Source organism: Eptesicus fuscus, chromosome 11 (assembly GCF_027574615.1).
Source record: "Eptesicus fuscus isolate TK198812 chromosome 11, DD_ASM_mEF_20220401, whole genome shotgun sequence".
In the NCBI taxonomy this organism is placed as follows: Eukaryota; Metazoa; Chordata; class Mammalia; order Chiroptera; family Vespertilionidae; genus Eptesicus; species Eptesicus fuscus.
In genome coordinates, this window is record NC_072483.1 from 44,695,650 (window position 1) to 44,722,500 (window position 26,851).

Sequence of the window (26,851 nt, forward strand, 5' to 3'; positions counted from 1 at the left end):
CTTAGATTTGTAAATGTGTTTCAAGTTGATAAATAGCTTTGCTTTAAACTTGAAACACTTTTTCTAGAAAAGTATGCCAAATTCAAAGCATGTCTTCAAATACAAGAAGCATGAGTTATGATTTACAAGAAGTCTTAGTAAATCAACCATGTGAAACTATTTACAAAGCTTGTTTAAAATTTGACTTCAGGGAATTTCAGTGGAATGGGAAAGCATTTGGCAATTTTTCTTCTCACCATGAGTCACTCAGACTTAATTTTTCTTTTAGCAGATTGGTGTGTTTGACAGGCAAAATCAGCATTCTTGTTGAATGAAATGAGTCACAAACCTTATATTATTATTCTTGTTAGAAATAATTTTAATGTTACAATAATAGAGGCAGGAAACAATTCTTACCGTTATAGAGGCCACAAGGTATAAGGACACGTTTGTAAGAGTCCAGTTTTTAATACATTGACAACTTAGTTTTTGATAAGACTTTCCTTGCTTCAAAGTCCTCCCTCCACACACCTGATACTGCTTCACATGAGATAGCAGATCACCTGGCAGCAGCATGAGCTACAAGTATTCAGAGTCCTCGTGTGAATGTCAGCTTTTATGTGTATATTAGATCTTGGCAGATTATTAGTGTTTCATAAGGTATGGACTTCAGATCACGTTCCTTAAAATCACCATGGAGGCTTATTAATGATCTATAATTTCTTTGATAAATCCGGAATGATTCTCTGAGGAAGTCATGCCTTAGGTTGAGACTGGAAGCACAATTAGGAGATGCCAGGGGAGGAGGAGAGGGAAGAATACTGAAGCAGAAGGAACAGCATTTGCAAAGGGCCTGTCAGAGTAGAGAAAACAGGAATACATGTGACAGTAAGGATAGAGATTAAATCCTAGAAAGTGAGGAGGATGGAGAGAAATCGTGGTTGAAAACCTCTTAAATTACCAAAACCATCCCCTAAACAAGGAAAAATGCAGAGTTCATCTACTTAGGTCAGACCAAATGTCATATATGACAGTGCAAAATAGCATGCATTTCTATGGAAATGCCATGATGGGTTGTGTTATACCCTGATACTTTTTTCTTTAGGGCATCTGTTAATCCTGTAGCTTCTATGGACATTTTTCTCAATGACTCAACGTAGTGATAGCTAACTTAGTGAAGGCACTCACTTGATAAAGAAACCAAAGTCCGAAATTCCTGAACTCAAGTTGTTCTCGAGCATTGCTCACCTGGGTGGCACATGAGCTGGCAGGCAGGTGCCACCACACCCGGCAACAGGCTTCTGGATATGAAAACAGAAGTAAAACCTACTGGAATCTGTTTGTTTTGCTGAGTATGAAAAGGGGGGTGCTCTACCCAATTGTCAACCTTGCAGCATGGTCACAGGGAGAGCACCTCGGATCTTCATTTCATCTCAGATGGTTTTTCAATTTAATGACATTTGTCATTATAAAATACAAGAGGCCCGGTGCATGAAATCGTGCATGGAGGGGGGTTGTCCCTCAGCCCTGCCTGCGCCCTCTCCAATCTGGGACCCCTCAGAGGATGTCCGACTGCCGGTTTAGGACATCCCTCTCACAATCTGGGACTGCTGACTCCCAACTGCTCACCTGCCTGCCAGCCTGATCACCCCCTAACCACTCCCCTGCCAGCCTGATTGACACCTAACTGTCCTCCCCTGCTGGCCCGATTGCCCCCAACTGCCCTCCCCTACAGGCCTGGTCCCCCCCAACTGCCCTCCCCTGCTGGCCTGGTCCCCCGCAACTGCCCTCCCCTGCTGGCCATCTTGTGGCAGCTATCTTTGACCACATGGGGGTGGCCATCTTGTGTGAGGGTGTGAGGGTCAATTTGCATGTTACCTCTTCGTTATATAGGATACAGTTACCTTCCTCACTTCATGCATATCCAGATTCTTACATTATGCAATTCCCTCAGTGCTGGGAAAGTCTTCTCATTTTATACATAAATGTTTCTGTTTCTCATGTGGTATTTAACAGATGCCAGCTATTTTTTAACAAAATAAAAATACAAAAAGTTATTTGTTAAGCATAACAGTTATTAACATAAATACTTTAAAAACACTGTCCAATGTCATGACTAAGTGAGATGCATAATTAATTTATATTGCTATACATTGACTAAGATGGAATCTGAGGCTTGCATTTTATAATTAGTGATTTTTGCTTTATGTCAATATTTACCAAAACGACTTTGATGGAAGACAACACCTGAGGATGTTACGGGAACTGTCTGATGAAAGAGTCTCCACATTAAATAAGTCTTAGAGCAATGCTGAATTGGGCTTTTTTATTGTCTGAAAGACTTTCCAAAGCCTTTGAAATGGAAGTGCGCATTGTAGTTCTCTCAGAATGGGATGCGTCTTACCTTTCTTAAACTTGCTCAGATAATTCTTGCTAGAGTGTTTACTGAAGAACACCTTGGAAGACTAGAGTTTAGTAGGGCTGTGACTGAACTCAGGGGTTCGCCGCTTGCAGTGCTCTATTCAAAAACCAGATGTGGTTGTCACAGGTAGTTTTATTTACCTGCAGCAAGTAAAGGAGACAGGGGCTTCATATCCAAAGCTCTGTCTGGGGGGAGGGAGCCTTAGCGGGTGCTTATATGCACTATTGGGTCAATTACATGTTCGTTTCTTGGCCACATTTATCTGGCTGAATCCCTGTCAGATTATCCTGTTTAAGGCTGCATCTGCAAAACACTGGGCAACATTTTAACATTAGGGAGAAGTAACATTTAGAACTGCCCCGACCTTGAGACCCATGTCCTCGCTAACAGGACATGCAGGGAAATGCTGTTCTCTGCCATGTGGGCTGTATTCCCTGGCGGGGGAGCGTAGGAAGAAGACTTGTTCCCAAGCACATGCCACACCCAGGACAGTTGATAAGAAGGGGAACAATGCCATACATCATCATGACTCTACTGATAATATGTGTCAGCGTGACTTACTGTTGGAATTGGAGAGTAAATATGTAAAAGTATTACCACAGTCTGGGTCCAATCAGGAAATAGAAACCACACAGTAAGTTTAACAGGAGAAGTTTAATGTAAAGAATTAGCAACAACAATAAAAGCATAATCATAATATGTAAGGAAACACTGCCTGGTCTCCTGGGGCCGAGGGAGGGTGGCCAAGGAAGGACAAACCTGCAAAGGGTACAGGCCCCCTTGGAGGAGGTGTGGTTCAGCCCCCAGGGAGCAGAGAAGCGTGCTGGTTTGGCCAGGCTGGAGCCAGTCTGGAGTTTCCAGGCAAGCAATAGGCCATCCTTTGGGGCGCAGAGTTTGAGGTGATTAGCAGCTGGTGACAAAGCCATGCAGTGAGACTCAGAGCACCTGTCCGGGCAAGCGGCCCTTAGAGCACATGGCAGGGGCTGGCAGGGGAACAGCAGATCAGTGTTTGTCCCCTGGGCCACAGGCAGGTTGCATGCAGGCTGCTCAGAGGCCTGCAGAATTAATAACTGCTCCCTGCGTGACCCTCCAGGCCATAGGCAGCTATTGGCTTTGTTTCCGTGTTGAAAGGTCTGTGGAAAGATTATCCCCAGGCAAAGCTATGAGGTCATAGAGAGGTGGCATTCAGTGACTGTGGCTGGGCAGGCTCCACTGTGTGTTCTCACATCCATAACCCAGGGACGCCCTGCCCACACAGGTCATTTCAGGAAGCCTCTCCCTCCTGCAGTGTTCCTCCAGTGCCCCCTACTGAGAAAGCTAAACATTGTGCTCACTTTAAAGGAGATGACTTAAAGGGATTCAGTTGTTTATCATGGACCATCTTTGAAGGATGCACTTGGAGTTGAGAGGCAATAAACTGACAACTGACAAAGTATGTCACATATCATTTCTAATGTGGCCTATGTAGCAGCATGCCTTATACCTTATGTCACTACACAGTGTGAATGCAGGTCCTACTCTCTCTGTTTCTCACCCTCCTCTCCCTGTGAAATACCCAGAGGAGTGATGACCAAATCACTTATTTGTTTGGTTTTTAACATTTTATTTTGAAAGAATTATAGATTTGGAGGAGGTTGCTAACATAGTGCAGAGATATCTTGTGTACCCTTTATCTAGTTTCCTTCAATAGTTATATATACACTAGAGGCCTGGTGCACGAATTCAGGCACGGGTGGGGTCCAGCCAGCCCACCCTGATCAGGCTGATCAGGGGCAGGGCTGGCTGGGGGGAGGGGCTGCGGGCGGTTGGCTGGCCGGCCCCGCCCCCTGGTCAAACTCCCTGTCAAACTCCTGGTCATGGGGACAATTTGCATAATAGCCTTTTATTATATAGGATAATACATTTCATTATTAAAACCAGAAAATTGACACTGATATATAAATATGTATGTAGTCATGTGCCATTTTATCACATGTGCATTTTTACAGTTTTATGGTAGTTATTTCTCCATAACAATAGAAATTGTGATACAGAACTTTTCCATTGCTCACAGATCTCCCTGTTCTATCCCTTTTTGGTCTTTTTTCACTCAGTATTATACCCTTTTGTATATATGTTCAGTATGATTTTTATCTTCTCTGAAATCTGTCTTTTCATTGTTTTTAGATCATTTACATTTCATGTAATAATTGATATTACAGGCATGCACTGCTTACTGACAGGATACATTCTGAGAAATATGTATTAGGCAATTTTGTAGTTGTGTGAATATCATAGAGTGTACTCACACAAACCTAGATGGTATGGCCTGGTATAACCTAGGCTACATAGGATAGCATATTACTCACAGGCTACATGCCTGTTCAGCATGTTACAGAACAATACAAGATGAAATCAAGCACAAGAGAAAATGACGCATTCAAGAGATGTATGAGGCTCCTGCTGGCGAAACAAAGCATACATTTTTATGGAAAACTTTTTTATAGATAGAATACCCTTTAAAATAATGATAAAAAGTATGATACTTAGTAAATACATGAACCAGTGACATATTATTATGGACTGTACATAATTGTACGTGCTATACTTTTATGTGATTGGCAGCACAGTAGGTTTGTTTACATCAACATCACCACAAACATGTGAGTAATGTGTTGTACTAAGACATTGCTATCATTAGGCAACAGGAATTTTTCAGCTCTGTTATGATCTACGGGACCACCATCAATGTGGTATCTGTCCTTGACCAAACTGTCATTATGTAGTACCTGACTGTATAGGGCTTAGGCCTGTTATTTTAGTTTTATTTTTCCCCTCTATTTTTAGTTTCTCTCTTTCCTTTCCCATGCCTTCTTTGAGTTACTTGAATATTTATTAGAATCCATTTTGGTTTGTCTGTAGTGTTTTTTAACATATATGTGAATTTTTTTAGTGGTTTCTCTAGGTATCATGTACATAATGTATCGCGGTTTATTGGTGTCAGCACATTTGAGTGACGTGTAGAAACTACCTCCTTTATCCTTCTATCCTCCCTAGATTATAATATAACCATCTTAAGTATCTCTTCTACATATATTGAGAACCATATCAGACAATGTTACACTTTTTGCTTCAAATATCAACCAAAAATTCAGCAGGAGAAAGTCTAGTGCATTTATACATGAATTTGCTCTGTCTGTTGCTCTTTCTTCATTCCTGATGTTCTAAGATTCCTTCTTTGTAATTTCCTTTGTATTTCAAGAACTCCCTCGTTCTTTTAGAGTAATTTTGATAGCCATGAGTTTTCTTAGTTTTCCTTTGAGAATGTCATTATTTTTATTTCATTTCTGAAAGATAATTTTGGTAGAAATAACATTGGGGGTTTGGCTGTCATTTTCTTTTAGCACCTGAAAAATATTGCATCACTTCCTCCTGGCCTCCATGGTTTCTGATGAGATATCTACTGTCATTCAAATTGTTTTTCCTCTACAGATAGGTTTCATTTCTTTCTAACTGCCTTCAAGAGTTTTTTAAAATTTTGTTTTCTGAAATTTTATTTTGATGTATCTTGAGAGTTATCTCAGCTTTTTTTATTTTATCAGATAGGTTTATGACTTTTGCCAAATTTGGGAAATTTTCAGCCACAATTTCTTTGAATGCTTTTTGAGTACTAATATCTTTCTCCTCTTCGTCTGGGAGTCCAATGGCATAAATATTAGATCTTTTGTTATCATTTCACTGGTTCCTGAGGTTCTATTCCTTTATTTTTTTTCTCTACATATCCTCTATTGTTCATATTGGGCAATTTCTATCATTTTATCTTCAAGTTTATTTGTCATTTTATTTTGTTCTTTTCATTCTGCTGATGCCATCCAGTGAGGTTTTTTTGTTGCTGTTGATATCTAAATTCTAAAAATTTCCTTTGGTTCTTCTTTATATCTTCTATTTGCTAAGCGTTTTCCATTTTTAAAAAATTAAGCATGTCTGTAATTACTCATTGAAGCAGTTTTATGATGACTCCTTTAAAATTCTTGTCAGATAATCCCAAACGTCTAGGTCATCTCAGGGTTGGTTTCTGTTGATTGCTTTTCTCCTTCAAGTTAGGTTTTCCTGGCTCTTGGTGTGACTGATTTTCAATGGTATTTGTGCAATTATGTTATGAACTTTGGATCTTAAATCTGTTTCTGAAGGTAGAGTGAATTGTCTTACTATTGCCAAATGGGGGTGCAAGTCTCCTTTCCCCAATTAGCCTTCTTTCACTCCCTGGAGAGGTGCTTTTATTACTCTTTGGTGGAGATGGGATTCAATGATACCACCCTGGCTGCCTGTGAAGGGGAGTATCCCTCCCACCCCTCTGCTTTGCTCACCACGTGGCCTCCCGTGACACCGCTGAATCAAAGAGATGCCTCACCAACAGTGGATGACGGTAAAAGTTCTAGCAGCCAACTAGGTGTCCTGAGTGCAAGCAAGGAAGGGGAGAAATGTCTCATTTCTTAAAATTCGTGAGATCTCTGGAGTGATAAGAGAGTCTTTTGTTTGCTAATGGTATGATTGGTGTCTGGGGGTCCTAGATAGCTTCATCATGGGGCTTGATCACCAGAAAGACCAAAGCACGATTAGAGGGTTGGGACTTTTAATCTACTCTCTGATCTCCCAGGAAGGGAGAGGGGTTGTAGATTGAGTTAATCACCCATTGTCAGTGATTTGATCAATAAAATCTATGTAATGGACCTTCCATAAAACTCCCTAAAAGATGGGGTTTGGAGAGCTTCTGGTTTGGTGACTACATCAAGGAGCTGAGGGGGTGGCACACCTGACGAGGGCATGGGAGCTCTGTTACCTCCCCTCCCCCACACTTTGCCCTCTTCCTCGCTTCCATTGGCTGTCTTTAATTGCATCCTTTACAATAGACAGGTAAATGTAAGTAACGTGCCTTCCTCAGTATTGTGAGTCATTCCAGAAAATGATCAAACCTGAGTAGGGGAATCATGGGAACCCCTAATTTATAGCCATTTGGTTAGAAGTACACCTGGCAACTTAGAATTTGTGACTGTCTTTTGAAGGGGTAGGGGTTGATCTTGTGGAACTGAGACTTTAATCTGTGGAATCTATGCTAATGCCAGGTTGTTAGTGGCAGAATTAAATTGAATTATGGGGCAACTAGTTGGTCCAGAGAGTTAGAGAACTGGTTAATGTGGGGAAAAACCCACACATATTGTGGATATATTTTAATATTTGCCTGGAGAATGGCATTTATAGTCTAAGAACTTCTATCTTGCAAAGTTTCCCCTTTCCCACTTCTTAGATTAAAGAAAGCAGGCTTTTCTTGAGGAATTTTCTTTGTTCCCATTAGAGTCTGTGAGTTACTGGCTTTTCCAACAACAAATTCTGAATTTACTGCCATGTTGTTACTCATGTCCGAAGTCCATAAGCGTCTGCTTTCCCTCTACCTATTGAAGTTCCTCTCTCCCTCTCTCCCTCTCTCTCTTCTCTCTCTCTCTCTCTCTCTCTCTCTCCTCTCTCCATATATATATATACTAGAGGGCCAGTGCACAAAATTCATGCACGGGGCGGGGGGTGTCCCTCAGCCTAGCCTGTACCTTCTCCAATCTGGGACCCCTCGAGGGATGTCCGACTGCCTGTTTTATTAATAGGACAAATAAAGTTATGTTTATTCCACCATTATGTAGAACCAGAAGTTCCAAATAAGTTCCAAATAAATATTAGGATCTCCTTCTCTATAGCAGAAAAATGATCTTCCTCTTCCATTTGCCAATTTTTCTCCCTCTTAGCTTTTCATTCCTAGCTATGCAAAGTTGACTCAGAAAAAAAATTTCATTAAATAACCTTATGAGGTCATTATTACCAGCTGTGAAAATGTCTCAATCATTCCCTTGTTAATAAGATCTTTTCCAAAGTCCATTTACTCATGAGACACAGACATTTCCAGCATATGTTGGTTAAATTCTCAACATATGCTGATCAGTTTCCCAAACAGATATTCAGGTCTTGTTTGGTTCTACTGTATTCTTGAGACATTCTATAATAAATGACTAATCCAAACTTATTAATTAGCAATATTATTAAAGTCAAATATATCAGTCTGTTCAGCCTGAATTTGTGGCTTGAAACAATCTCTTTCTTCTCTTAAGCACTCCTATATGAGACTCATGTGTAGCATAAATATTTGAGTGATGAAAATGATGTTGCTTTAGCCAGCAATGGGGCTGGGAGTGCAATTAACAGCTCTTAGGGGAGGTGAGCTCTAATACACATGAAGTTTTATATGCATTATCTAATGTATTTCTCAAAATAAAGCATATATATATATATATATATATATATATATATATATATATATGGCTTTTACCAATGAAGCTTTTATAAGGTCACACAGTTAGTAAAATCCAACCTGTGATTGAACTCCTGCTGTAAGAATAGAGCTAGCCAGCAGTTCATGAACCATTAGTAGACCATTAAATCAACCTAGTGGAGAGCAAACACTTTTTTTAAAAAAACCAAAGCATATCAGAGTAGAAAATATCACCAGACATTTCACATAGTAAGGGAAAGTATTGTTTAATAAAAACAACAGTCTGCTTCTTTTATATATATATATTATTGTTGGATGCTCACTGACTCCCATGCAGGAATTGTTTGGCATAGCACACTGTGGTTTGCACAGAAGTCTAGAGACATTGGGTTAGGTGACCTTTGAGATACTTCCAGATATTAATCTAAGTGGCATTGTTTACTGTACTCACTGGGTGAATACTTTTACAGGAAAATGCATCATCTCTCAAGAACAAAATTTATTTTTAAATCCCCAAATTTACTGTGTAGAATCTCTGGGTTTGAACAGAAAGTAGCCCTTTCTGTAGCAAAATTTCATGCTAGTGTATGATTTGCTGTCCATGATTTGTGTGTGTTTATGTGTATGTTTCTGTTAATAGTACATTTTGCCATTTGATTTTTTTCTACTAATCTCAGAACCACAAAAGGTAAAATTCTAATCAATTTTCACAATGAGATGTGAATTGGACACTTAAAGTGCAAAAGGGACATTACTCTCTAGTGGTTAAGTGAGCAGATTGTAGAGATACACAGAGGGTTTTTAAATCTAGGCTCTGTCATTCAGAACCCTGGACAAATGACTTCTCAGTTCCCTTACCTGCAAAATAGTAATAATAGTAGCAACTAACTCATTGTGATACTGTTGGGATTAAAATGAGAGATATACAGAAAGAGGCAGACCACTCCAGATTGGTAGATGGTGGTTTTAGTAAGCAAGAGAACCTACACACAAGACTTGTCTTGGGTGGCCACAAAACAAATAACCCTCTGCACCAGCTTGCCAGATAGATGTTTATGCAGAGCTCTTAATGGGATTCAGTCATTTATACAGTCCGAAAGGTCTCAACAACATATTACTCTCTTAAGGTCACTTCCTTGAATGGCTGCTAGTGCAAATGGTGAGCAGAACATACATTCCAAGTGCAGCGGAGTGAGGGAGTAGCCTCTGATGGCTCAGGTCCAGCTTGAAGGTCAACCAGTGGTCACAGTCTCTCATTGACCTCCTCCATCACCATGGGAGTACAAACCAGTCCTCTCAGTCATCTCATTCTGGACTGACATAATGTTGTAGGATCAAGTCAAGAGCCAGACATTACATAGCAAAGCTGCATTTCTACACTGAAGCACAAATTCCTAGAGCTGGCACTCCTACACAATGTTTTGAAAATGGGCTCAGACATGCCCTAACCGGTTTGGCTCAGTGGATAGAGCGTCGGCCTGTGGACTGAAAGGCCCCAGGTTCAATTCCGGTCAAGGCCATGTACCTTGGTTGCGGGCACATCCCCAGTAGGAGTTGTGCAGGAGGCAGCTGATCGATGTTTCTCTCTCATCGATGTTTCTAACTCTCTATCCCTTTCCCTTCCTCTCTGCAAAAAATCAATAAAATATATTTTTTTAAAAAAGAAAATGGCTCATACACCTGAGCATATTACTGATGAAAGGACTTTTGATGTTTCAGGACAACCTGGAGCCACCCATGTTCCCGATGCAGAAGGGCTCCCTGAACCTCCTGAGGCAGAAATGGGAATCCAGCGATTACCAGAGAAGTGAGTGTTGTCCTGGGGGCAGTCGTTGCAAGCTCTTCCAGCCTCGAGAAAGCAAATTGCTTGAACCTGAAAGAGAGGTCGTGTCGGCACCTGGGCCTGCAGATGCCCCCGGTCTGCCCGGCAGTGCAGAAGAGCTATTGAGCTCAGAGCCTGAAGAGAAGGGCCCTCAGGATGACAGTGACAATGTCAGGGAATGCAGCCGGCCCCAAGTGCTGAAGGAGGATTCCATGAGTGGTCGGCGCAGGATAGAGCGCTTCTCCATCGCCCTTGACGAGCTGAGGAGTGTGTTCGAGGCTCCTAGGAGTGGAAACAGACCAGCCGGACCAGCTGAGCATGGCAGAAAGGTAAGGAGCCACGGATTAAGAGTCAAAGTTCATAGTTGACAAGCTAGACAGCTTGTCTAGCCTGCCATTTATTTCTAAGTGTGTAATTCTTTTCCCCCATCACCTGTACTCTAGACAGATGTCCTGAAGCAACCGTGTAATATGGTGTGAAATGTGGCATCCTCTATTATTAACTTCCTCTGTGGTCTTTTCCAATGGGGACTCGACCTCCTTCACCCCCATGAAACAGCTCTGATAGGTCCTCAGATGCTGATGTTTCTTTGTGTATGTGCCTTGTTTTCACAACTAGGTTGTAAGTTCCTTAGAGGCAAGGACAATTTCTTACCACTCTTTGTACTGCAAATAGCTAACAAATGGTGCTGCGCTTAGCCAGAGCTCAGTGAGAATTTATCAGTAATGATGGTGAAATGGAACAAGTGAAGGCTTCAGAACCACAGTGACCTAGTTTTTAATCCTAAAACCTGTCATTTACTTCTCTAGCTGCATGACACTTAACCTTGTGAATACAAATGTCTTAATCTGCTACTTTACAGGGATCCTGTGAGGATTATTGATCATATATTTAAACCACTACACAGAGAGTCTGGAATCTTTTGCAGTACATGATGATCACGCCTCAGTGATTATGGTGGACTTTAATGTCTCCTATAAAATATGTCTATTAGCTAAAGGGGTGATTTAATGAAATGCAGAAAGCAGGATTAGCAGCATCGTTAATGGAGGCCACATTTATACTTCTGTTGTCAATTAAAAGCAACCACTGTTTAAACTGGAACTGCTTGAATTTATCACATTCATTAGGCTCCCTACATAAGAGATTATATTTGAATTTCATAAATAATGAATAAATGATCTCAGGTTTTCCACTGGGAAGCAAACTCCATGTTCTGTTAATGTTTTACCTAGCGACAGTTATTAGAAAGGTACAGTCCTACTCATACTAATGTGTAATTAGCCTTCATAGAAGGCTTCACAGAAATAGAAAATTGTTCCAAATAAATTATTTTGCTAATACTTGCTCTTAGTTTTCTCAGTTTTCCTATTGGGACATATATCGTCGTTATAATGAGGCCATTTTTGTATATCAAATAACTTGACTTGGTTTAATGAGAAAATAAGATATGAAGTTATATTTATAGTTCTTACTGAAACTAAAGGATTTCTCAAAAATGCAACCGCTTGCCAATCCTTAATTTGAGAATTTCCCCCCTCCTTTTCATGCCATAGGTTCAGTCCTTTTTGTGTATAACTTTATAATATCTTTTAGTTGGATGTCTAGGGGTGGGGGTACACTTAACATAGATATTTATAGTTTTACTTCTTTTTATCTGAACAAATTAAGTAAAGTCACAGAACAGTTTCCTTTCAATCTCTGTTGATTTAGTGTAACAACTTTGGATATTTACCAGAGGTAATTGACAAAAGAAATAGTCAAAAGTAGAAAAATTCATCCTTATAAATTGTGTAACGTAACCTATTCTCATCTGGAGCATGTGTAGCTGCTTAAATGTAATGGTAAGAAAATGAGGCATTAATAAGGGTTTCCAGTTGAAAGGAGAAATTACTACTATTGGTATTACATGTGATCTTGGATCTAGTGCCCATTAAAGTAATTATGGAAAGAAGCAGATACATGAAAACCACCATTTGGTTTACAAAAATGGAACTTGCTATACTTTGTTCTAAGGTACTCTGTCATAATATGGCATTTTCCTACATATATGAAACATGGATTGTGAATTTAGAAATTTCTCTTGCACAGCAGGAACCCTTGATTTTTAGAGCCATTTTACATAAATAGGTATTAGCAAAGTTTGCACAACTCTCTTTATAAATTCCTTGTGGCTTCTTGAACAAGCAGAACAAAAGGGAAAGAAAAAATAAGAAGCCAATGAAGACTTAAATTGCTTTCTTCCAATTAATCATTTTGTTGTATTATTAGGCATGTGAAAAGAATCCTAGCTCAACTTAATTCAAAATTATGTATTTCACACCAAAGCATAGTAATTATAAACAACATGACCCTGTTTTTATAGATCCTTTTCTTCTTTGTTATCAAAACATCATTATTATAGAATAATGTGATCATGTTTATTTGCAAAAATCACTCAAAAATATTTAAACAGAATAAAACAGTGTGGATTTCTTCTTCTTTCAAGCTCATAATTGCTATCTATAGAGCTTGAACAGTGAGGCCACTGCAAAGTGCCCCCAAAGTATCCCTTCAGCCTTTACTATGATCCCAGTGTAAATGATGGGTTTCTTGGTTCAATTAATTAATTTTGCCTTTATTCCAGTCATGTCTCCAAATGGTAAGCTATCTGATTTTCATAGTAGTATACTTAATGACTTCCAGTTATAATCTTTCCCCTACGCCCCCACCACTTGTGCAATCAGGTTGAATTTACCTAATGCCCCAACACAGACTGTTTCTATCATTACCCAGGCCCTAGGTTGACAAAGACCATTCAAACATGAGCTGAACTTGATCAAATAAAGGCAGCTCGATATCACATCCTAGTCATGCTGCATCAGAATGCATTGATTCCATCTCTTGTGTGATTGTAGACGTAAAGAATATGCCTATTCAAGACTGGGGACTGTGGAAATGTATGTGCATCAATGATTAAACAGCATATAAGTAATTAAATATGGTATAGTTTCCAGAATATGTTATTTTCATTTCCTCCAATAATCAAGGCCTCTGGTTTTTTATTTAATGACCAAGTTGTCATCTCCTACTTTTTAGTTCTGCATAAAATTAGGCCTTTAAAAGCACAGGTGAATCCTGGCTTGCAGTTTGGCTTCCTCAAAAAAAAAAAAAAAATCACTTCATTAGATGCTTGACATTATGTTTGCTCCTTAAAACCCAGGCATGTGGGGACTTGGGGATTAATTTATTTCTCATCTCAGAGCAGGAAGCACTACTTCTCTGTCACAGCATTCAGACTCCCCCATCTCCCACCCTCCTCTCAACAATGTTTCTGAGATAATTTGTCCAGCATGATTTATTTTGTAAAACCATTAAACAGGACAGAGGCACCAAACTCTCAAAAATATAAATATTTTTTCCTATGTGAAGACTTTAAAAGATTTTTGAAGAAATAAAGTATTTTTTTCTTTGCTTAAAAATAGGCAAGTAGTGATTTGTAGATTTGAAGTTTACTGAGAAAGAACACCACATTTTTGTGTGATAGGACATATTATATAAAATCATAATTTTCATTTTATAATAGCATAATATTTGATGACTAAGGATCAATTGGAAACCTTGGGTCAGCTACTTTCTCATTGCATAAATTTGAATGAGTTATTTCACCTCATTAATCCTTAATTTTTACATATATAAAATGAGGAAATTAATACAGCACAGAATTTTTTGTGCACATAAAATTATATAACCCCTGAAAGAGAAGTGGTATTTAAGTGGTAGTACTAAATGAAACTTAAGAAATAGTACCAACATAGCACCAAATGAATATTTCTTCTATTTTGTCTTCTCTGATATCATTTCTGTAACTTAGTACATATCCTTGGGGAAATATTTAATCTCAATGGCCGTCTGTTTTCTTACCTATAAAGGCAGAGGTTTACAGTATGGTTTCTAAAAATGGAAAGGCACTTTCAGCAAATAAATTTTTATTTCACGTCTAACAACACCTTAGTATTTTGCAAAGGCCCCACTTACGGGGGCTCTCATTAACTATTCCGTGGAGCTAATGCTAATGAAACTTTCCAAAGAAGTTACAATCCTATTTTGAGATGATGAAACAAGGAATCATAATTTGTTAAATTACGGTTTTCAAAGCTTTATTAAAACCCAGAGAGAGAGATATACTTGCCACCTTCATTGTCCTTTCCAAATAATATAAAAAGTCACTGGCATTTAGGGACTCAAAAGCTAAATTCAAAAGAGGTGTAAACAGGGTATAAAAGTATTTATCATATTTACACACACACACATAAACACACTGACAGAACAATTAAACTTAGACTCAAACACACCATAAGGATGGGACATAATGTTTTGTTTCATTTTATGCAACTTTTTCTCAGTGGAGTAATTTGTTGTTGTTTTTCAACTGTTAGTGTTCTTTGGTTGTTCATTTCATTCATTTGTATGTTTGTTATTTTACTGTCTCCTGTCCAGTGTTTTATGTTATTTTGGGGTGGGAGGGGTGGGGAAATAGCTCTGTGATCTGATGGTAAAATTCCCAACTGCACACATTTGCATGGCTTTTGAGACTTTAAGAGGAAACTGCCATCTCATCTCATTAGTGTCTCAGAGTGATATATGAAGTCCCAATATGACACTGTTAAAAATGTAGTGCCAATAGCCACAGAGAGATGCTAAGCAATACTGACTCAACCTTCAACTGGGAGAACTGCTGTCAATTCATGTATTGGCATTCTTTAACAGTTTACTTGGAAGACTAGTGAGGGTTTCCATCATTGTGTTACAAGAATATTGACCAGCTCTGCTGCCTCTGTTGTGAACCCACTTTCCTTTAATCATTCCATAGATCAGGGGTCCTCAAACTTTTTAAACAGGGGGCCAGTTCACTGTCCCTCAGACTGTTGGAGGGCCGGACTATAGTTTAAAAAAAACTATGAACAAATTCCTATGCACACTGCACATATCTTATTTTGAAGTAAAAAAACAAAACGGCCAAAACACCCGCATGTGGCCCGCAGGCCGTAGTTTGAGGACGCCTGCCATAGATGTTTATCCAACATTTCTTCTTACTGACCAACTTCATCCAATGAGTTTCATACGCCACTCTTTTCCCCCTTCCCTGCCCTCTCATTGCTGATTTTCATACTCTACCAGGTTCTCTAGGAGAATCCTCTCACCACCCAGATCAGCTAAAGGGGGTGATTTTTTTTAAATTGGTAAATTACATTGAAAAGGATGATTTTGAAGAACTTTGGTCTCTATTCAGGGCCTTTGACTAATCAAGGGCCATGGAGATGATGTTTTAATCAACAAAAGTTCCCTAGCAAACCAAAGGCCATCTTGAGAGAAGTCAACATAGGAATTCCTTCAATAACTCCCAAACAGGTAAAATTCCATTTACTGTGGAGAAACCTGGAAGAAACCAACTTAGCTAAGTGATCAAAGTTAGTATCACTAGTAATGAGACAGACTGATATCATGACCTCCTGATATAAGGTACTGATTTGACAGCAGCCTCAATCTCTATAATACATTGCCAGCCCACCAAAATGCTCACCCTCTTTTGGATGGGATATGATATTGTCTTTTGATGGATTTCCCAATTGCTCCTACAGTTTTACCTTCTTTTTGGAGGTAGGTCCTCTGCTCCTTGTCTTTTTCTCACTGCAGACCGAGCCCCAGGGTTGATACAGTAAAACCTTCTCTAATGTAGTTGCTTTTTTTAAAAAAAAAAATCAAACAGTCCTTTATCCTAACTTAAAAGTCTAGCATCTTTTGTCAGGGTTGAAAATTTTATAATGTTTAGTATGAAGTGCAGTGCAGGCCCTGACAATTCAGAGTGGGTGTGGCTAGAACAGTAGGTGCAGCCATCTTGGTACCCTCTTTCTGGACATGAACCAATGTTTTAGACACCAAACTGTATTCTTATTTTAGCATTTGTTTAGCACTCACTATATTATAAATGTAAAACAAATGGTTAATACATTTTCTTACTTGGAAATATATTTCTCTGACTGCTTAATGTGTAGTGTGGAGTGAATGCAATGAGTTCCAAACACCTGAAACAAATTCAAGCTCCATTAATGTTTCACATCTATACCAACTACCAAATATGATGATTTATGATACTTAATAGTATACTAACTTGCTTTATGTCAGTGTAAGTCATTTACTGGATGCCGCGAGACAAATTGCTCTTAAGCATAGTAATGTATCATAATGCACACAGTTCTCTTTCCCACCCCCACCCCCATGCAGGGAAGCATGTCAGGAGTATACATTAAATTAATCAAAATGTTCTGATTTCAACCTTAAGATCATAATTTTATTAATAAAGATGATATAAAATATTTGTGTTTCTGACTATAATGATTTAATATTTTAAAATCTAATCTCTTTCCCATTTACCTTTATTTTTATTTGTTAAGGGCAATTTTTTCTTTGTTTGAAATATGTTTGAAATTCTCATAGGACAGGACATTCAAGCTGTGAAACAACAACAACCAAAACCAGGAGTTCCACAGACAAATTTCTCTCTCTCTCTCTGTCTCTCTCTGTCTGTCTGTCTGTCTGTCTCTCTCTCTCTCTTCTCTCTCTCTCTCTTTTACACACACACACACACACACACACACACACACACACTAATACATAGGCTTTTAAAAATATTTCATATGTGATATCTAATGAAAAAAAATAAATTGATAAACAAAATAGATCCAGACACATAGAAGCATGGAACAGACTGAGGAACCTCAGAGGGAAGGCAGGGGTCAGGGGGTGGATATAGGGAGAAATTAACCAAAGAATTTATAAGCATACTAAAGGCCTAGTGCACAAAAATTCATGCATTGGAGGAGGGGGTTCCCTCAGCCCGGCCTGCACCCTCTCACAGTCCAGGACCCCTCGGGGGATATCCACCTGCTGGCTTAGGCCTGCTCCCTGGGGGATCGGGCCTAAGCTGGCAGTCAGACATCCCTCTGGCAGCCTGGGAGCCCACGGGGAGCAGGCCTAAGCTGTCAGTCGGACATCCTTAGCACTGTGGAGGAGGCAGGAGAGGCTCCTGCCACCGCCACTGTGCTCACAGCCATCAGCCCACTTGTGGCTGAGCAGAGCTCCCCCTGTAGGAGCACACTGACCACCAGGGGGCAGCTCCTGCATTGACCATCTGCCTCCTGTTGGTCAATGCACGTCATAGCGACTGGTCGTTCCCAGTTGTTCCACTGTTAGGGTCAATTTACATATTACCCTTTTATTATATAGGATATGCATAACCCATGGACATAGACAATAGTGTGGTGAAGGCCTGGAGGTGGGCAGGTGTGGTGTGGAGAGGGTCAATGGGAAAAGAAGGGGACATACAGTATATCATACTTTCAACAATAAAGATAAATTTAAATATCTAAGAGTACAATTCATATCTAAAAGTAAAATTGAGAAGTTGAGGCACATGTGTTAGTATCTCTAAGACTTACTCATCCAGGACCAGCAATTGTGTTTTCACGGAGATCTGGGGTTCAGGGGTGCTGTGTGGTTTACAGCTATAGCACTGTGCTGCTGCAAAGGGCCTGCAAGTAATAATTGTTGAGCACTGATATTTGCCAGGCACTCTACTGAGGGCTTCATGGACATTGCTGCCACTGAATACAGCCTCTTAAGAGTAAGAATTATCATGATTCCCATGTTACAGCTACAGGGTGCAGAAGATAAACTTGTCCAAGGGTACACCATTGGTAAGTAATAGAGCAGGGATTTATTCAGAGCCCACAGTATTAAAAATACTACTCTCTGAGTGCTCTCTGGACCCATGCTGTCCACTTTCATACAGAATCTCACAGCTGTGTTTCTGGTATGAATGGATGCCAGTCAGTCATGGAAATCATCATAACTTTTACACATTCAGTGCCACAAATGCTGCCATATATCCTCAATTCTGAGATACATGTCTTTTAACATGTGAACATCTTTGAAATTGGCATACTTCTTATAGTCAATGGTATTTCATAGTTTGTCAGGATTTCCCCCCTTTCTTAGAGGTACATAAAATAATGATGCCATTTTACTTTTAATAAAACAATGTAAATAAAATATATATTCTAAATACATATAACATAATAAAAAAGTTATTGAACATACTAGTGGCTCGGTGCACGGATTTGTACACATTGAAAGGAAATTAATTAGAAATATTTTAGTATCGCTACTCACCCTTTCTCTATAATAGAAGTGTCAACCAAATTCATAATCGACAATGACAGATCGAAACACACGTGTGCGATTGGCACCAGTGAGAGCTTTATATGTATCGCACATGTGTGAGTCAACTTAGCCTTTTATAGATATAGAATAAGCTTGCTTAATTAGACCTGCTTTCTGATTTAGCTAAACTTTTTCCAGCCCAGTGAAGCACCCCACCTTCTCTTTCAGGTAATTGTCAGCAACACAGCAGTAAATATCAACACGAAGCCGATTATTATTGTAGATCACGCAAGGACAACAAAGGGTAAAATATTTAACTGCAGCAGTGTTTGACTATATTCTGTGCAGTGAGAAAACCTGAAGTCATTTTCAAGGTCCACCATTTCTTACTTCTTTTCAGTTGGGTCAAGTTTCTAAACTTCCTAAATCTCCATTTCCCGGCTAATGAAAAGGAAATAGGATTCCACCGAGTCTCCTATCTACCTACTCCAGGACTTCTGTGAGGATCAAATGAGATGAGGCACAGGAAAACGCTTCACAGACATTTTGTTAAAGTGTAAAATGTTAGCACCTGGCAAGTCTTGTTTCTGGGCCGAAGAAACTGCAAGGAGGCTAGTCACTAGGGAGAGGAAGCCGGGCATTGCTATGTTACGTCATCACCTGGTACCCATAGTGACCGTTTCTGGGATGGGCCACATTTTGTGCCATGGGATCTTGGCAGCATTAGCTGCGATTTGGTGGGCTGTTGCTCCGGGGGGGGGGGGGGGGGCCTGTGTCTCACTTGGGGGAAGCTAAGTGTTGCTTTGTCAGCACCAGGTTCATGGTGCCGAAAGGCCAGTGTGCGTCACATCAGCTCATTCATTGAGTGTCTGCCCCCTGATGGTGAGTGTGCATCATAGCGACTGGTCGGATGGACACTTAGCATATGAGCCTTTATATAGATAGATATTGTGTGCCAAGATATACTAAGCACTTTACATATATTTTCTCTCTGTGAAAGCATAGCTACCCTATGAGTTATATCCTACCTCTGTGAAGAAGTGGTTGAAGAGAAATCTAATCCATACAGACTGAGTCCAGTGGCCTTATTCTTAAATGCTGAGGAAGCTAGTTTTTGTATTTACCTATCTGGCTAATGGAGTTTAAAGTAAGCTGAAATTTTCCAGTCTAATGCACAAGTAACTTTGTACAAAATAACTTTCATGCACATCAGATGAAAGCAATCAACAATGGCTTTTTGGTAGGAAGAATAAACATTATATGTATTTCTGTCTTCTTTCAGGGACTGGGAGTGGAAGCAGAAATGAATTTAGTATAAACTCACCTGAAGAAAGATATTTAGAGATATTTGAAGGAAAAGAGAGGGGAAAAAAAGAGATTTGGGTGGAAAAAGGAAGAAAATTGAAGTTTAATACTTATTAGAAGGCAGGGTTAATTCTCTAATTGATAAAACCAAAACCTAGAGAAAACATCTAATTATATGAAACCTAAGAGCTGAAAAGGGCAACCAGAGAGGAAGGAGAGAAATAGAAGGTTAAGACCACAAATAATACGTTAAAATTTAATAGGGAAGTAGTCTGCTTTTTCTGGTCTGGGTGCTTCTTTTTAATTCTCTGAATTTCTTACTGTGGACAGTCAGTCATTCAAATTCAATCTTTTCTTCTTTTTTTAAATTTCAATTTTGACTCTATGTAGACCATTCTAACCTATTTATCTCAAATCTTACCCCTTTACCTAAGTTCTGTCCCCAAATTTTCAACTAAAAACTTTTACCTAGGTTTTTTGTTTTTGTTTTTAAACTTCCACCTGGGTTTTTGTCAAGTACCTCAAAATGCCCAGGTCTGAGCTCCCCACCCCACAAGTAAATCAACTTCTTGCACAAAGCCCATACATTTTCAATAACAATAGCTTGTGTGTCATGACCAAGTCCTTCCTGTAGTGATACAGCCTCAGCTCCTCTAGTTCCCACAGCTGTGGACTTTGTGTACCATCTTATCTATAAAAGAGTAATGCAAATTGACCGTCACTCCAAGACACAAGATGGCCGCCCCCATGTAGTCAAAGATGGCTGCCCCCATGTGGACACAAGATGGCTGCCAAAGATGGCCTGCAGGGGAGGACAGTTGTGGGCAGTTAGGGGTGACCAGGCCAGCAGAGGAGGGCAGTTGGGGGAGACCAGGCCAGCAAGGGAGGACAGTTGGGGGGGACCAGGCCTGTAGGAGAGTGCAGTTGGGAGGGGACCAGGCCTGCAGGGGAGGGCAGTTGTGGGCAATCAGGCAAACAGGGAGGGCAGTTAGGGGTGACTGGACCAGTAGAGGAGGGCAGTGGGGGGAGACCAGGCCAGCAGGGGAGGGCAGTTGGGGGGGACCAGGCCAGCAGAGGAAGGCAGTTGGAGGGGACTAGGCCTGCAGGGGAGGGAAGTTGGTGGGGGCAGGACTGCAGTGGAGGGCAGTTGGGGCCAGGCCTGCAGGGGAGGGCAGTTAGGGGTGACCAGGCCAGCTGGGGAGGGCAGTTAGGTTTGATCGGGCCAGCAAAGGAGGGAAGTTGGGGGCAACCAGGTCTGCAGGGGAGACAGTTAGGGGCAATTGGGCCAGCCAGGGATCATTTAGGCATCGATCAACCTGGCAGGGGAGTGGTTAGGGGGTGATCAGGCTGGCAGGCAGAAGTGGTTAGGAGCAATCAGGCAGAGGCAGGCAAGCAGTTGGGAGCCAGCAGTCCTGGATTGTGAGAGGGATATCCGACTGCCCGTTTAGGCCCGATCCCAGTGGGCAGTCGGACATCCCTCAAGGGGTCCCAGATTGGAGAGGGTGCAGGCTGGTCTGAGGGACACCCCCCTCCGTGCATGACTTTTGTGCACCAGGCCCCTAGTCCTATCTAATAAAAGGATAATATGCAAATTAACCGTCACTCCGTCACAAAGATGGCAGCCCCCATAGCCACAAGATGGTGGTGCCCAGTCCCCGCAGCATCACCAGAGTCCCCCAGTCCTGGGGGGGCTGCCGCTGAGAGAAGGCAGCGTGAGTGGCCTGGCGGAATGCTTGCTTCATCGCCGTGGTGATGGAGGGCCTCTGGGAGGCAGGCGCAGAGCAGCCGGGGTGGGACGCTTGCTTCATAGCCATGGCGACACCCCGGCCTCAGAGGGCCTCTGGGGGACAGGGGGCCGGCATGCAGACTCCATGGCTGAGCGCAGGCCCAGAGAGGATACGGTGGGCCCGCCTCCTAGGAAAGCAGCATGGCTCCCGTGGAAGCGGCGGGTGGCCTGCTGTGTGTGATGTCACGTGATGGGCTACTAGTATCAGGTACTTGCATATGCTAGTGTCAGGTGCATGCATTCTATTTAATAGTGCTGCATTGTCAATTATGGAGTAAGTAGCCACATATTGCTTAATTAAAATTAAATTAAAAATCCGTTTCCTTAGTCACTCTAGCCATATTTCAAGCTCCCTGTGGCTAGTGGGCACTATATTTGACAGCGTGGATATAATACATTTCCATCATCGCAGAAAGTTTTATGGGGTATTGTGCTCTATTGGGTTCTAGGTGTTCCACAGTTCTTCTGATTTATTCCAGTCTAAATCTCTGCCTTTTCACTTAATAATAACTCTTCAGGTGGATTTTCTATAACTTCCTCTTTTTTATTTTGCTTCTGAACGCAGAGATACACTGTATAGTTGGAACCTGTCCAAACAGCAATGCCAAGGGATGGAGAAGGCAATGCAACATGAATGCAGTGACAGTAACTTACTTACTTGTCATAAATGCCGAGCATGTTATTGGGACTAATTGTAGCCTATATAAGTCCCCAAATAATTTTCTTAAGCAAGCGTGGTTGGATATTCTTATTTAGTAAAACTTTTTTAAAAAAAATCTACTTTCTCTTGGCCAGCATGGTTTAGTGGTTAAAGTGTAGGCCAGCACACCAGAGAGTTGCAGGGTTCAATTCCCGGTCAAGGGCACCTACCATTCCCCAACCCAGGAGGCAACCAATCGATGTGTCTCCCTCACATAGATGTTTCTCTCTCTCGCCCCCGCTCCACCCTCTCTTCCTCTCTCTAAAAATCAATGGGGGGAAAAAATCTACTTTCTTCCTTCCAGCTCTTTATTTCATTAATATACCTGTCCAACGGTGCTGCCTTAGGACCCTTGAGGCCTGTAGGCACGTTCTTTGGTTTCCTCCTACTATCATGCATGATAATATTTCAAAACCTGATATCCCCTTTCTAAAATCAATAGATTTCTTTATAGAGCAGTTTTAGATTTAGAAAAAATTTCATTGGAAAGTACATAGTTCTCAGATGCCCTCTCCCTCTAACCCCCAGTGTCTCCTAATATTAACATCTTGCATAGTGTGGTACATCTGTTAAAGTTGATGAGCCATTATTGACACATTATTTTTCATTATGGTTCATAGTCTACAGTAGGGTTCACTCTTTGTGTTTCATATTCTATGGGTTTTAATAAATGCATAATGACATGTATCCATCGTTATAGTATCATACAAAATTGCTCCATTGCCCTAAAAATCCTCTATGGTCTGCCGATTCATCCCTCCTTCCCTCTCCGTTGGGCCCCTGGCAACCACTGATATTTTTGTGTTTTGCCTTTTCCAGAATGTCATATAGTTGGAATCATACAGCATGTAGCCTTTTCAGATTGGCTTTTTTTCACTTAGTAATATACATGTCTTTTTGTTGCTTGCTAGCTCATTTCTTTTTATTGCTGAATAATATTCCATAGTATGAATGCACCACAGTTTGCTTACCCATGTATCTACTGAAGGACATCTTGGTTGTTTAGTTGTTGTTGTTGTTTTCAATTATGAATAAAGCTGCTGTAAATATTTGTGCATAGGATTTCATGTGGACATAGTTTTCAATCCATTTGGGCATATACTAAGAAGCATAATAGCTGGATTGTGTGGTAAAAAAAGTTGTTTAGTTTTTTAAGACACTAACAAACTGTCTTCCACAGTGTTTGTTCCATTTTGCATTCCCACAAGCCATGAATGAGAGTTCTGTGCCTCCACATACTCTTCAGCATTTGAAGTCCCCAGTGTTTTGAATTTTGGCCATTCTTATAAAAGTGTACAGTGGCTTAATGTTTCTTTTCTATGTATCATGTCTAGCTGTGCCAGTTGGTACTAAAGTTACCTGTTTAATTTTTCACTATTCTTGAGTTTTTCTAATTTAGGGGCATAAGCTTGTTTGGACAATATGCTCTTTTAGTCCTGTTTTATTATTTTTTTTACTCTATTATTTCAGATATAATTCCCCAGATGTTTTATTAAGCACGGATTATGCATATCCGATTTATATGTCAACCATATGGCAATCTCCCTGTTTTGTAGATATAGTCCTGCTTTACACATGTTGCCCCAGAATAATTATTTTAATCCTTACCTGAGGGTAGGTTTATTGATTTTTAAAGGGAGAGAGGAAGGGAGAGAGAAACATCAATGTGAGAAACATCAAACTGTTGCCTCCCATATCCTCCATGACCAGAGATTGAACCCACAACCTAGGTATGTGCCCTGGAATCAAACCTGTCCTTTTTTTTTTTTTTTTTTTTTTTTTTGGTATATGGGATATCGCTTCAACCAATTGAACCACCCAGCCAGGGCAAATCCAGAATAATTATTAATGATATCCTTTCCACTCACAAAAGTGTCCCAGTTTGAGTTAAAATTATTTCACTATTCTGCTTGAACATCACCTGGATTATAGGGCAGAAACACATCTTCTCTTTCTCTTTCCTCCATTGTCTTTAACAGGGTGCTAAGATGTAGTAAATGTGCTTTAAGTACCTTGGAAATGGGTGAATGGAAGCCACTTGTTAAAATGAGCTGGATCTTCTGTGTCTGCTTTCCAGGTCATGTGTTTTAGCATTCCATCCTTAGGACTCAGCTTCAAGGTAACTTTGTAGCAGTTCTTCAGGCTGCATTGCCTATAGTTGCACTACTTCTGCTCATTTGACAGCAGGTGTTTGATAACCTGATGTAATTTGTCTCTTGCATATGGTGAAGCCAGTATAAGCAATCTTTTTGGTGGCTGTGTGCCAGCCTCTCTGGGTTATACACCTTATCTTTCCATTCTGTATGCTTTATAGAAAACCCTGGTGAAATTGTGCACAATAGACCTGAAGGAATTATTGCTCCTTTTCTTGCCTTTTTAATGTCTGAAGTCTAATGTTACTTTGACATCAAGCTCTGTCTACCAGCCTCCCAAAGGATAGACTGCCTTCATGATTCATGAATTTTCCCCAGTGCCTTATTAAACTATGGTCTGATTATGCAGCCAATTTCAGAAAGAGCTACCATCTCTGTGTTGCACAGACTCTCTTGGTAGAGTCTACCTTGTGAGTTGCCGTCCTACAACCGACCCACCACCACTGCCCTCAAGTTCCTTAATAACGTACTGAGATATTGTTTGGTCTGCTTTTCCTACTCTAGAAGTTAAGTCATGATTATTACCTACTCTTATAAAATTATGGAACATGGAAGTCATAGAGAACTATATGAAAATATATTCTATATCTCCTTAAAGCTCTGTATCAAAGATGCAGAGGTAAGCATACTGAGGCTCTCAGGTAGTGAGGTTTTGTTTTCTTTGATGTATATACTACCATAGCTTGAAAGATAATTTTGGCTAGCAAAAGCTTTATCTTATGCAAATTTACAGATTTCCTTTTTCCATAATATTTGAAGATTTCCACATAAAAGAAGAGAAGGTGAATTGAGCCAGATATGCAGAACTCAGAGTAAATAATAAATATATACTATCCCCCCACATATCTAATCTAATAATAGACAAATATGCAAATTGACCGCACCTTCGCTACACCCAAGCCACGCCCACCAACCAAGCCACGCCCACCAACCAATCAGGATGAGTATGCAAATTGCCCCAACAAAGATGGCGGCTAATTTGCATATCAAGACAGCATCCAAAGAAGCCAAGAGCTGCAGAAGGGAGTAAAGCTTCGAAGAAGCAAGCAAGCCAGCGGGGAGGAGAAGGGCGGGGCGGAGGCGGAGGCGGGGCCGGGGAAGAAGGGAAACGCGGGGCGGGCTGGAGGAGAAGGCGGGGCGGGTGACAAGGGCGGGGCGGAGGCGGGGCCGGGGGCAAAGGGAAATGCGGGCGGGCTGGAGGAGAAGGCGGGGCGGGTGACAAGGGCGGGGCGGAGGTGGGGCGGGGGCAAAGGGAAACGCGGGCGGGCTGGAGGAGAAGGCGGGGCGGAGGCGGGGCCGGGGGAGAAGGGAAAAGCGGGCGGGCTGGAGGAGAAGGTGAGGCGGGCAACAAGGGAGGAACGGAGGCAGGGTAGAGTGCAGCAGGAAATCCTATTGCAGGATTTTTCCTGCAACGGGAAAGCTAGTGTATATATATATATATATATATATATATATATATATATATATATATATATATATATACAGAACATTAGAAATAAGCCAACTAGAAAACCAGTTTTTTTTTGTTTTTTTTTTCTTTTTTTTAATAAAGTTAACCAGGGGTCTATAGCATATATAGGGTGGAGCAAACGTAGTGAGTCTGAGAAACACAGAGACTCTTCTTTTTTTTAAATTGGATTTATCGGGGTGACATTGATTAATAAAATTATATCGGTTTCAAGTGTACACTTCTATAATACATGTTTACACTGTTCTATTCTTATATTATTATTTATTAATTATTATTTTATTTTCCATACAAACAACTGTAAATGTATTTTGCCCCACCCTGTATACCTAAGTGAAATGATTTCTAATACTCAGTGAAATGTTCATAAACATAGTGGTAATGAATTATCATATTTTCTTATTCTTCATCAGTGAATAAAAACAAGGTTTTTGTCCCTAAGGGTGTTCAGCATCTGAGTTTCTTTGCTGTTAAAAGAGAAAACAATGTGCGTGACATTTCTATAATTTCAAAGAGAATGAGGGGGTGGAAATGAAGGGAGGATTCATTGCTAAGAAGCACAGATCCTATTTTCTTGTAATGTCACTAATAATAACTTAGAAATGGTAGCTAGAGTATAAATGCTGTATAAACAAAAATAAATCTATACTAAATGGTTTTTAATGTTTGAAAGGTAAAAGTAACTGCAAAGTAAAAATCAGTTTACGATAAACACCTTCTCA

General features: G+C 40.5%; 1 protein-coding gene across 2 annotated transcripts in view; it reads left to right on the forward strand.

Moving 5' to 3' along the window:
- Nucleotides 1-10,430: 10,430 nt before the first annotated feature.
- Nucleotides 10,431-26,851, forward strand: part of XIRP2 (xin actin binding repeat containing 2) — a 266,144-nt gene continuing 249,723 nt past the window's right edge. For both annotated transcript variants that reach the window (XM_054723424.1, XM_054723423.1), the window contains exon 1: nucleotides 10,431-10,844. In XM_054723424.1, coding sequence (XP_054579399.1) covers nucleotides 10,431-10,844 — 414 coding nt within the window. The remainder of the gene's footprint in view (nucleotides 10,845-26,851) is intronic.